This window comes from Oreochromis aureus, linkage group 7 (assembly GCF_013358895.1).
Source record: "Oreochromis aureus strain Israel breed Guangdong linkage group 7, ZZ_aureus, whole genome shotgun sequence".
In the NCBI taxonomy this organism is placed as follows: Eukaryota; Metazoa; Chordata; class Actinopteri; order Cichliformes; family Cichlidae; genus Oreochromis; species Oreochromis aureus.
The window spans coordinates 4,656,328-4,669,325 of record NC_052948.1 but is presented as its reverse complement, the minus strand read 5'-3'; the positions used below and the strand labels follow the sequence as shown (position 1 = coordinate 4,669,325).

General features: G+C 40.1%; 2 protein-coding genes across 2 annotated transcripts; one reads left to right on the top strand and one right to left on the bottom strand.

Moving 5' to 3' along the window:
• Positions 1–782: 782 nt before the first annotated feature.
• Positions 783–9,155, bottom strand: fnbp4 (formin binding protein 4). Its single transcript, XM_031749231.2, has 17 exons — positions 9,003–9,155; positions 8,472–8,543; positions 8,225–8,355; positions 7,774–7,948; positions 7,227–7,374; positions 7,032–7,134; positions 6,582–6,926; positions 6,311–6,503; positions 4,704–4,843; positions 4,519–4,623; positions 4,045–4,178; positions 2,867–3,027; positions 2,399–2,700; positions 2,176–2,293; positions 1,836–2,029; positions 1,472–1,629; positions 783–1,319 (listed from the first exon to the last, which is right to left on the bottom strand). Exons 1-17 carry the CDS (start codon positions 9,124–9,126, stop codon positions 1,229–1,231), a joined length of 2,694 nt encoding a protein of 897 aa, XP_031605091.2. The 5' UTR covers positions 9,127–9,155; the 3' UTR covers positions 783–1,228.
• Positions 9,156–9,367: 212 nt separating this feature from the next.
• LOC116327608 (seipin-like) lies at positions 9,368–11,945 on the top strand. The gene has a single exon (XM_031749233.2). It carries the CDS (start codon positions 9,476–9,478, stop codon positions 10,739–10,741), a length of 1,266 nt encoding a protein of 421 aa, XP_031605093.2. The 5' UTR covers positions 9,368–9,475; the 3' UTR covers positions 10,742–11,945.
• Positions 11,946–12,998: the final 1,053 nt, after the last annotated feature.

The following is a 12,998-nucleotide window of genomic DNA, read 5'->3' as shown; positions in this document are numbered from 1 at the left end:
TCACAAGCTCTGCAGATCTCGTTGAATATGATGAAAACAACCACAAAATCAGTTTAGTATACCTCTCGGCATTCATGTGCCCAACTTTGTCCCTCACAGCGTTTGGCCCACATCTATTTTGTTGCCATCTGGTTACACTGCTCTGGCAGATGCCTCTCGACCAGATATATTGTATTGTAGAGGGGAAGATGTGATATTAAAGATTTCTTATATCTGTCCAGTGGTGCAGAGGATGGTCAGGATTACCTATAGTGGAGAACAGTTTCTTCATAACTAGCTCTTCTTATATGTTTATTCAGTCTGTGGGTATCACCAGCTCTGATCCAGTTCCCCAAGCAGACCACAGTACAAACTGCACTCACCACTGCTGAGTGATAGAATGTCCCCATCTACATCTGCACATACTGAAGGATTTACAGCTTACTTGGGAAACAGCCTTCTCATCTCCCAATAATTCCTGTTTTTCTCTTCCAGTTCAGCCTGTTATCCTTAAGGACACCCAAGTTCTTGTACTCCTAGACTTGGATTCAGATGCAGTGCTCTGTACATCTCCTCCTGCCCATAACTAATACACAGAACAATGAATGTAGTATTGACTTTGTCATAAAACCCTAAAAAAATAAAAATAAATAAATTTAAAAAAAAAAGGACAGTGATCCAAACGCACTTATGTGCTGTTTGTATAGTTGTATGCCCTTGTCATTACTAATCAATGTAGTATTGTTACTGAAAACAATCAAGTTGTGATTGAGAACAAAAATGCAAAAGAAAAAAAAAAAAGATCACTTTAGAAACATTTTTTAATAACTTTTTACAAAATATACAAGTTCAATGAAGTCCCTCTCCCCTTCCACAAACATGGCTTATCCCATTAAACATTTTATATACAACATTGTAAAAATGCTCAATAAAATAAAATCCTCCAAAACAAATGGGTGATCATCTACATGGGGCTATACAAAATAGCCATGAAACACTTGATATACCAATTTACTCGAGACATTTGGCACATTTACAGTGGTGGCTACAAAAACCAAGAGAAGGACATTCAAAACCCCTCTGTGTGAATGGCCTGCCATGTAAGGGCTTCTAAATGTCTTCATCACAGACAAGTAAAAGTTCACAGATCTTGAGAGAAAACCCTAAGCTGGGGAAGGATAACCTAATGACAATGGTTGGAGTGGTTTTTAAAAGCATTGGCTGGGCAGTGTATGACCCAAACCCGATGTTACGTGCTGTTCATCATCTTCCTTTTCTTCAGGCGTTCCCGCCAGTCCTCAGGCAGTGCCTCAAAGTTGGCATTCTTTGAAGCTTTTCCTCTGTAAAAATTGAAAAAAGTTACATTTATAATCACTGAAATAAGAGTAAAACTGGGCGAGAAAGCAGTAAAAACAAGTAAAGCTCATTTAAAAAAAATAAATAAATAAAAAAATTTAAAACTAAAGTGAAAGGAAAGGGCATAACCACATACGTGCTGAGCTGCTGTTGCTTCCACTCCTCAATACTCTTCTTGTTGAGCAGCTCTCTATCTTCATCACTGGAACTGCTCTTTTCTTCCTCATCCAACTCCTTCTGTATACTCTGCCACTTCTTCACCAGAGAAGGCATTTTGGTCTTACTTTTCTTGGGCTAGAGACGGAGAAGAAGTGTGTCAAATGGAAAACTTGAACTGCATATTTTCCTGAATGTCATTTTAAGTATTGCATCACAGGGCAGCTTCATGGAAAGGATTTTTTTTCTTTTTAGAACAATTAGTCTTTAACAAAAGACAAACCATGATGAACACTCTGGAATGAAAGACTTCCTGGTCAACTGATTTTAACTCCAATACTAACCTTATCCTTTTTGGTTTTCTTGCTCTTGTCTGTGGGCAGAGTTTTTGCCCCAGGAGGTTCAAAGGGTGGCTGAGATGGTGGCAGTGGTGGTTGTGGAGGCAGAGCTGGGACAGGCGGAGCTGGAGGTTCACAAGGTACCAAAGGGGCAGTGACGGCTGGCATACCCCAGTAGGCAGTTGCTGACATTAGAGGGGCTGCAGACAAGGAGAAACTTTATTGCTAATTTGTAAACATATTAATTTAACCAGTTGTGTACATGTACTGTCCCTTATTCAGTGTAGCTTTGCCTTTTGTTCTCATTATGATGGACGAGTAGTGAGACTTTTTTTTTTTTTTTTACCTGCACTGGCAGCTGGCTGGGTGTACAGAATGGGACTGCTGCCAATTGTAATGGTTTTATTCATCTGACCAGCTTTACGTTTTTGACCCTTTCCCAGGGGACCCGAGGACTCGACAGCCTGTGTGAATGACAACAAATACAATATAAAGCTAAAGCTGATGGCTACTGTTCTTCAGAAAAAATGAAAACACTAATTTAATTAGAATCATAACTACTTCCACACCTTTGTGCTAGCAGAGCCTGGTGGCAAAGGAGGCTTCCCACTGCCATCTTCCTCAGTTCCAGGGGCTGGAGGCTCTTCATCATTGTCATCATCCATCTCCATCTCCACCTCCATGATCTCTCCATCACTGTCAGGAGGGGGAGGTGGGGGAGGTGGTGAGCCTGGGGGGAGTGGTGGAGGTGGGGGGTAGTTGGATGGTGGAGGAGGGCTGTCAGGAAGTGGAGGTTGGGATGGGGACCAGAAGGATGACGGATTGGGCTGAGGAGGTAGTGGTGGAGGGGCAGTAGGAGGACATGTAGATCCTTTGTTTAAAAATAATTTAAAAAAAAAAAAAAAAAAAAAAAAAAAAAGAGGGGAATTACTTTATTATGCAATTACAGCAAAGAAATATGTATTGAATTATTTTCCTTTCCACTCTCCAGTATTTTTCTCCTGGTCTAAGATCAGCAGCAGTAATAATAGATTTACCTGTGACACCTGATGCACTTGTTTTGGTATCCACCTGGCTTGAAGTCTGTGTCTGAGTGCCCTGGCCATCTTTCAGGTCCTCCTCCTTGTCATCCTCTGTTGGAAAATCCCACTGGGAGGCACCGGTCCGGTCCTTCACATAGAAATACCGCCTGTGCTCTCTAGAGAGTGGGACAACAGAGATAGAAGGCACATGTCTCAACCACTGGTCTACATACTTGCTGTTTAGCTTGATACCCTGGGACAGAAGGGCAAGAGAGTGGACAGTATGGCCACAATTAAGGACTAGGAATGTTGGTATGGACAGTGCTTTTAGCTGTCCTGAACAAAGGCCGAATTAAGAGTGTGGTTATGGATGTGGATAGGGAACCCACCTTGCTCTCAGGAATAAATAAACAAACAAATCATCTCTAGGTCCTGAAAGCAGCATTCAGCAGCTCACACCATGGTTGTCACATTTCTTTTGTTTTAGACAACCATTCCCTCCCAGACACAGGAAGACGCCGGGGAGGAAGCACCATTATTATTATTATTATTATTATCATCATCAGCAGCAGCAGCAACAACAACCATAGGGCATAAAATAAGAAGCACAAATTCAACTCATTTTACATCAGAAAGAAGTAAATGGAAAAACAGGAAAACATATGAAATAGAGTTGGTCTGACCTGCTGGATTCCCGTCATTGCGCCATCTTCACCTTTTATTTGATGCGTGACACTCGTCGCTTCCAGGGCATCACTCTTTCAGCATTGCATTCAGGGGGTTGTAGTCCTGTAAAGTGCAAAGCTGTCCCACGCAACCAAACCTTCCTACCATACACCCCCTCCCAGTTTTTCCACTGTCTGGACCCATAATCAGTTTACAAATGCCCTTTTACAACAAAAGGCTTAACAGTCTGTTACAGGGACTAAGAGTCCTCTCTGTGGCAGGTGTATTTAACACGAAGCAGGCAGGCCCAGAGTGGATGCTCCCTTATCAGTGTACGCAAAGGACTGCATCACAAAAACCTGAAGAGTCTGTTTCTGGTAAGTATTTTGATCCACTCGGACTGGTTAAGCTTCTCCCCAAGTCATGTTACAAAGTCTGCAACCTCAGCACTGAGGGACGTGTAGTCACACGGTAAGATTTTTGGGGGGCGGGGGAGTTTAGAGATGTGAAAGGTAAGGAGCGCGTACCTGTCCCAGTGGCAGGACCAGCCTTTAGGGGTGGCGTTAAGTTCGTAATATTTTATGTGTTCGGCAGCTTCCTGCAGCCGGCGGCGAAGATAGACTCCATTCAGAGCGCCCTCCCTCCAATCAGCAACCCGTGTCTGGGAAAAAAAATGCAATAAAGAACAAAAAAAGAAAGACAAGAGGGACAGAGACAAAAATTAGACAAAAGCCCATAAAATATAACTAAAGGGCTCAAGAGACAGATAAAGACAGAAGAGCTGCAGGATAGATGAGTAATATGGAAGAGTAATTACAGTAAGTTTCCAGAATGACACCTTATGATGGATTATTATGAAGATTTTAAATATTAAATACTACCACGTGCCTGTTCAAAATTATGTGAAACAAAATTAAATGTTAAATATTTTAAAAGTCGCACTAGAAAAGCAGCAACTGGAAGTTAGGATGACATTGCTTAGAAAATGAATATCCACGCACCTCAGTTTGTAGCAGAAGCAGCTGAAAGTTTGAGATCCCTTTCTTATTTATCCCCAGAAACTCCATCTTGCTGATTAAGGTGTTTGCCAGTTCACCGATCTGAAACTACATTTTTTACCATTAAAATACTTCTCAAAAGAGAGTGCACAATTACCGTTTGTTAGTAATAGTAGTAGTGTTGTTACCTTGAGCTCAGGTGTTTCCTCTTTGAGCTCAGATGTCTCCCCCTCCTCCTTCACGGAAGGCTTTGAACCCATTTTGTCCTCAGAATTTTCCACTTCATTGTCTTCTCCTTCCACAACACTTTCTAAGACTTTAGGAAGTGCTACAAGAAACAAGAGAGGCATTAAATTATGTGATGGTAAATCCCGGACTACAGTTGCGCACCTGATTAAAAGCTGCATGCTCTTCTCTTCTTTTGTCTCAACAAAATCAATTTTTTACTTGTACAGGCCTTCCGGATTTTAAGCTGTCCTTTTCCTTCTAATATGAGATATTTACCTCCTTCTATTTCTTTGAGGATTTTTAACGTTTAATTTAATGTCTGTCCCATCATAAACAATGGTAACAACAAAAATAAATAACTGCAAATGCTTTTTTCCTCAAATGGACCAATACTGCAATGCCATGATGATCCATTTGGCAGAATAATCCATTTACGTGTCCTTGTTCAGTAACACACAAATTACGTTGCTTATGAACCAAATGGAACAGTGCACAAACAACCAAACGTCTCTTAACAAAAAAAAAAAATATATAAAGATATATACTACTTAGGAATTTTATTGAAGAGTCTACTGTAAGTTTCAGCAAAATGTTTTGGATTATTATGAAAATTTAAATATGCATTAAGCATACCAAGTAGGGCTGTTCGAAATTATGTGAAACAAAATTATATGTCGGATTTTAAAAGAAAAAGCAGTCAGCTGGAAGTTTGTTTGACATTGCTTAGAAAATGAAAATAAACTGTTTTTACAGCAATATTTTTTGATTCCCTTTTGATGGTCACTATAATGGCATCTTATGATTAATTTGCTAAAGTTCACCGATCTCTACATTTTTATATTAAAATACTTCTCAAAAGACAGACGGACAAGCGCTTGTTTTTATAGTTGTTGTTAGCAACAACGAGGTGTTTCCTCTTTGAGCTCAGATGTCCCCTCCTCCTTACGGAAGGTTTTGAACCCATTTTGTCATCAAAATTTTCACTTCATTGCTCAAGATCCTGTTGAGACTTTTCAAAATAAACTGAATCACGTGAAAGATGCATTAAAGTATTTACGGATGAGAAAGCTGAAAAAGAGCCGCTCAGGTGCTAGAAAAAAAAACAATTTTAGACTCAAACGTTAGAACAGGCTTTTCCCCGCAGCACGCTGTGTAATAAATATTTACAAAGAAATAGGGCGTGAGGATTTTTAACCTAATTTAATCTAAAAAATGTATGGTTTCATGCAAAATCATAGTGCAAAACTTTTTGGACTCCAGCGCCTGTAACGCCCACCTGGAAACACTTCATGCAAGTCGAGCTGCCAGACATTCACAGAATTTACAGAAAATGTTACAACTTTTGTGATTTATATCGTATATATACTACTTATAGATGTATTGGTCTACTGTTACCAGGCAAAATTTTGGTCATGAAAAAAAACAGCCATTAGCCGCAAGTCAGTATAAGCCGCAGTGTTCACAGTGCGGGGAAAAAAGTAGCGGCTTATGACCCGAAAACTACGGTAGATAGAATTTTTTTATGCTATTCCACCCACTTCTGTCATGTGTTAATGTTTAAACTAACCTGTCTCTGTGTTATCCGGTATATCTGAGCTTCTACTGTTAGAGTCGGGGCTGGCAGCACTGAGGAAAGCAGTCTTCCACCGGTTCTTCTTCAGCAGGACACCACGAGGACCAGAGGCTTCTTGGCTATTCTCAGAACAAGGACTGGAGCCACCAGCACTGACATCACCCTCCTCCAGTGCTCGTAGCTCAGCCTAAGAGTGAGGTGTTTGATTATTCTGTGTGCCAAAAGAAAGTTTCAAAGATATTCCTGAGCTGCATTAAATACACACCTTTTTCCTTTCCAGAGCGAGTTCTAACTCCATTGTGTCCTCTTCTGCCTCTTCATCACCTTCAGAGTCTTCTCCAGATTGCTTCTTGGTGCATCCATCTTTCTTGACAATGGGAGCTGAGTCTAAGTCCCTCAGAGGGGTAGAAGGAGATCCTGTAAGACGAATGCCATCTCCGTCAGAATCCATGCTATTCTCACTCTCATCCAGGCCTTTAAGCAGTCTTTTCCTCCATTTCTCTTCTGCTTCCTTCACTTCAGAGGGGATCAGAGGAGCGAGGAGTGCTGCAGCAACTCCCTGGCGCTCTTCCTCTTCACTTGTGAGGCCTACAACGCTTTCAATTACCTCCTTTAAAGAAAAACACAGTGCAAGTCAGATTTAGTATCAAAGTGAGAGTATTTAAACAAAACAGAAACTAGCTGAATGGCTGAATTGGGGACAGATGGAACATGCCTTCACTTTTGTCTCTTTTGCTGATGTTGTTATGGCAGCAGATGCAGCGTTTTCTTCTGTGTAATAACCTGCATGAGCTGTGCCATTTCCATTGACACTCGAGCTATAAATAAAAGCAGAAAACCCACAATTATCAGGTGTTAGAAATAAACATAATCTTCACACACTTAGTTTAATACTCTTAATTTCTCCTACCTGTTGGTATAATGCCCCAGGCTTTGCACCTGATCAGCTAGATAGTGTGGCAGCTCCCAGGACACTTCATTGGTCTGTGTGTTCCAGTAATAATAGCAACCAGAGTTCTCGTCCCACACCTCCTGCCAGTCTCCCATCTCTACACCCACTGAAATACAAGCAAATGCATGGGACTTTAAAAAAAACAAAACAAAACAATATCTCAAAAAATGTCCTTGTCACAAACAAACAAAAGACAAAAAAACTGCAGTGTTCTCAGTTAGAGCAAAGAACATATTTAGAAAAAAAAAAAATCTGCTGTGTTTAATGGTTAGTAGACATCAATACCAAACCGTCCCTTTTGAAAGTAACCACTGTGTGATTGATCTCTTTATGCAGCACATCATTAAATATTTTATGTAATCAAGCAAATAACATTAGAAAAACATTGTTTTCTTTTCATATGAATATAAATACATTATTATACAAATTATTTTTGGTGAAGAAATATAAATCAGTTCACTAAGGACATGCACACTTGATATTTTAGTGCAGCAGAGATAGTTACCGCCGGCTAGTGAGTACTGCGTATTGTACTCAAAGTCTGTGCCTTGCTGATTCTGTCCTTCACCAGCAGCTGGCTGCTGAGTATTAACCTCAGGTTTGGGTGGAGCAGCACTTGGAACTGACTGATGAGTTGGTACATCATCTGAACTTGGCTGAGTTGTGATTGCATCAATTTCCTGCAACCAGAAAACACAGACAGCAAGTTTTTAGTTGCGTGAATAAACCACACTGGTCAAAGCACTAGGCTTTACATAGAGTATATGATTTAATAATGAATAAGGAGCTCAAAGAGTATAAAATCTGCATAAGTGATTTGAAAAATCAGGAAAAACAAACAATTTTATAAAGTTATAAAGTAGAAGTTGACTTTAACCTACTTGTCATTAATCTACACTTTATTAGCTCAACATAAATAATAAGAGACTGACTTACAGTATCGTCATCATACTTACAGCCATGAAATTGGCCAGTGTGCTGTCGATGTCACCTGACTGATTGTGTTGAGAATTTGCGGCTGAACGATGAGAATCTCCCGCATCCTCTTCATCGCTATCCTCATAGGCTCCGAGCAAAGACAACCCCTCTACATGTGAAAGTAAAACAACTTTGTTCAGTGAAATGAAATAAAGTCTTGAATCTGCTGCTTGAGAATGACTGCAGCAACACACATGAAGAGAGAGAGAGAGAAAAACACTTTACCTGTAGCTTTTACTGCTGGAGCCTTGATGTTTGTGTGTCTCACGAATCTATGCCCATCCCCATCCTGTTCATCTGGGAAAAAAAACAAAGTTGTGTTGTAAAGTATTGTCGCTTTTAACATTACGGGTATTCATAGACTAAATAAAAAGCATCGCGGTTAAAGGTTATCGATCCCACAGATCATTCCCCCATTTGTTTTTGGCTAGCTGATCCTATCCTATCTTCCTATCTTCTAACATATTTTGTAAGGTAAAGTGATGATGTTCACTGAACCGTTAGCTTAGCGCACTAGCCTATAGCTTCTGGTAGAAGCTAAAACTAGAAAAAGAGTTCATAATAACTACAGCTCTCAGCTACATGTTTCTCAGCGACGGCGTATATTTGCAGCAGATGTTAAGTAACTGGACAGCTAAATACAAAAATAACAGTATTATTGTTATTAATAATAATAATCAGATGCGCCCGTTCTTCGCACCTCAGGTATTTAGCACTAGGCTAGCCTGCCGCTAACATGCTACTGAGCTAAAATACCATCAGATCCCGACGGCGCTTCTTCTCTCTCTCCAACATTCACGCCGCGGTTCCCGGGTGGGGAAAGCTGCAATATAGTTCTCCGACCGACGGCTCCTCCAGGGAGGCGACTTTTCTTCCCCATCTCTGTTTATGTGTTTGTAGGCCTGCTTCCTTCGCTGGCGACGTTAATTACTGCTTTTTTCGTTGCTGCTTCGAGCTGGCACAAAAGCTTTTCATTTCCGGGTCACAGTGTAGTGTTTTGAGCATAGTCTCCGGAAATTCACTGTGTAACCCGGCAAGCTAATTTGCTAGCTTAAATTAAATTCACAATCTGAGTGGAAATCAACACAGTCCAGATTTTAGAAAAGCAGGATATTTGTGTTTGTCGAGTAGTTTATTTCGCCCGTGACGGTAGCTGCAACTATCACGGTTAGCGTGTAGCCGGTTAACCAGACTTGAAATGGAGGGTGAAGATAAGCGATTAGACGGCTATGGAGGGGACCCACCCACTAATGCATCAAGGTAGGGACCTTCCGCTGAGGCAGCAGTCCACGGGACTCCAAGGAGCAACGACTGTCCAGAACAGGACCAGAAGAAGGTCGGTGAGTTCCGGATCGGAAACATTAGGAGGTGCCATGGGACCACTTCTGCACTGGCTGCACGATGTGGCAGCTGTCACGCTCCTCAAAGCCCGACGGACATTGCTTCAGGCAGCCATCCTTTTTTGTGTCCTAGTGCTGCTGCTCTGGGTGTCCATCTTTCTCTATGGGAGCTTTTATTACTCTTATATGCCTACCGTGAGCTTCTCCACCCCAGTGCACTTCTTCTACACTGCTGACTGTGATACCTCGGAGTCGAGACTTTGCTCCTTCCCCACAGCCAACATCTCTTTCATGAAGAATGACAGAGATCAGGTGATGGCCAATGGTCAGCCTTACCAAATATCTTTGGAGTTGGAAATGCCTGAATCGCCAGTGAATGAAGAGCTGGGTATGTTCATGGTAAAGATGTCTTGTTATACCAAGGGTGGAACAACTGTCTCATCAGTTGGAAGATCTACAATGCTGCATTACCGCTCTAAGCTTCTGCAGATTATGAGTACCTTAGTGTTCGCTCCTCTTCTCGTCACTGGCATGGCGGAGCAGAAGCAGCTCATAGAGGTGGAGCTCTTCTCAGACTACAAGACCAATGCTTATCAACCCACTATTGGTGCAGTCATTGAGATCCACTCAAAACAGGTTCAGATCTACTCATCTCAGCTCCGTATCCATGCTTACTTCACTGGGATTCGATATGTTCTGTATAACTTCCCCCTGACATCTGCAGTGATTGGCGTGGCAACCAACTTTGCCTTCCTCAGTGTCATTGTGCTGTTCAGCTACCTGCAGTTTATATGGGGTGGACTCTGGCCTCCAGATCAAGTGAGAGTCAGGGTTATGATGGGAGACGACACCCGCATTCAGCAGAGGAGAGAAGAGGTCCGAAAGCGCATGGAGAGGGAAAACTCTCAGAAGGAACTTAATTCTTCTAAAGTGACTGGATCTGTGAATGAGTCATCTGATTTTCAGGAGACTGGCACAGGCACTGAGCTGTCAAAGAATGCCTCTGTAATCCCAGATTCCTTGGGGCCTGATGTTCCAGATAGCAAGGAAGAGGAGTCTCATGAGTCTGATGGGCCAGAGGTGGAAGAGAATTCTCCACCTCAGCTGGGTGAAACAGTACTCCGGCAGAGACCTGGACCCTGGATGAGCCTTTGAACCCTGTCACCTCACACAGTTACAGTACCTGTAGGATATGCTTATATATTCCATTATCACTCTTTAGCAGTTTGAATATGATTTGGCAGATCGTGATAGATCAAGGCATACCTACTGTTCCAATTTGATCAAATTCACATGCATGACTGTAATCAGTACTAGCCATGTTGTTTTAGCTGGAACACTTCTCATTTTGACAAGAGTTTTTGGGGTTTTTTGTAACTTTTAGTGCAGCTTATTTCTTTATTCTGGACTTACAATTCTTTTCTTTGTTACATTTGAGTTTATTCTTTCCCACATCAAGAGGTGCTACATTCCAGATCTGGCTTGTCTAACAGTATTGTCTATCGTCACGTAATGCCAACAACTTAACACAGCCTTTAAGTCAGTTCAATCTCCTCATGTGCTACCCTTACTTCTCAGTTCAAACATCATTAAATACGAAGCCACTTTTGAAAGTAAATGCTTTGCAGTTGAAACAAAAGTGCAAAAGACTGATGCATTTTCTCAAAGGGTCATTCAGAGACCAATTAGATTTGGAAATTTCGCTGTAAAAAGACAGCTATGGTAAAATGTGCAAAGGGCCCAGCCTGGGGGATCTAAAAAAATTATGTTTTGTTTGTTTTTGGGGTTTTTTTTTAATATATTATAAATACATGTTCTTTTTCAGTGTACCACATGACTTACCTAGTGTGGCATATTTAGTTAAAGCTTGACTCTTTTATACAGTTGTGGTTCATTCTATGAGGTCTTTATTATTAAGTGCAGTTTGCATTCTGCTGTTTGTTAAAAAATATTATTTATTTAGTTTTCATCATGACCAAGCACCAGAACATTTTAGATGGGTCTTTTAAGTAATATAGGTTTATTGATATATGTGAAACTTTCTTTATTTATCATTAATGACTATGGAGAATAAGAGGAATGGTAAAGTTACTGTAGAATTGAAGCTGATGTTGGTATGTGGCTCAGCCTCCATGTGTTTAACCTGCACTTCAGGGGTGCTTTGGATCCAAGTATGTTTAAGTAAAGGAAGTGGGCAAGTTGTGTTTACGTTGGACTTTGAACCAAAGATATTTATGTATGTAATATAATGCACTCATAATCTCTCATCTTGTATCCTGAGAAAATATGAGTAGATGTTATGTGTTAAACACAGTTAACTTCTTTATTGTCACCATAATAAAGCAACTCTAGCTACCAACTGAATTTTTAATTCCTATAGAGAAATTTGATGACTGTCTTGCAGTCTTACAGTAAATTACTTTATAACAAATATATACATTTGAGAAATGTAAAATCATCAACAAGACAAGTTAACTTGTATCTCCAATTAACATGTCCTGAATACTAGGTTTTTAACATTTTAAACAAAAATATGTTTACTTCTTTTTGTTCCAATCTCTTGTACAGAAAATTTACTGGAAATTCTAAGCAACTTCTGATGGCTGGTTCCAGCAGGGTAGCGCACCATGTCACAAAGCCCAAACTTGTTTCTTACACACTCATCAATCTCAATCCCATAGCACCTTTGGCATGTGGCGCTACAGGAGATTTTATCATGTGATGCTATCATGTCAGCATAGACCAAAAGCTCAGAGGAATGCTTCCAGCATCTTGTTGAATCTATGCGATGAAGAATTAACACAGTTTTTAAGGGAAAAGCAGATTGAGTGGTCAGTGAGTGTGTGTGTGTGTGTGTGTGTGTGTGGAGAGAACAGCAATGCAAACTCAAATGGTTTGTAATAAGTTGTGATCTGCAGATACTTAAAGGATTAACATTGATGCTGTTTGCTTGTATTAAGCATGAAATCTATATATAGGTATGTGTCACACTTAAGCATAGATTAAATAACATTACAGCTGGTGAATGCTTTTGAATGACCAAACAAAAAGATGTTTATACATTCACAAACCTTTAAATTTAACTAAAGTGATTTTTTAAAAAAGGTGTTATGTTTAATATTCCTTTGTTACAACATTTAAACGTTATGTTAAACACATAAAACATAACAAAAGCAGATTGATATATATGTAGTTTATAATAGGACCATACAAAGGTAAAAGATTGCCTGAAATCATAATAAATACTATAACATAATATAAGTATACATTTAGATAAAATATTATGCATTCATATATTTAAAAAATAAAATACATGTTATAGAATAATATAAAGATCTATGAAAGGTGGAAGCACGTAAATAATCACATTTCCAGAAGAATAAACAATTTGAAGCCCTTTTAATCTTTTTTT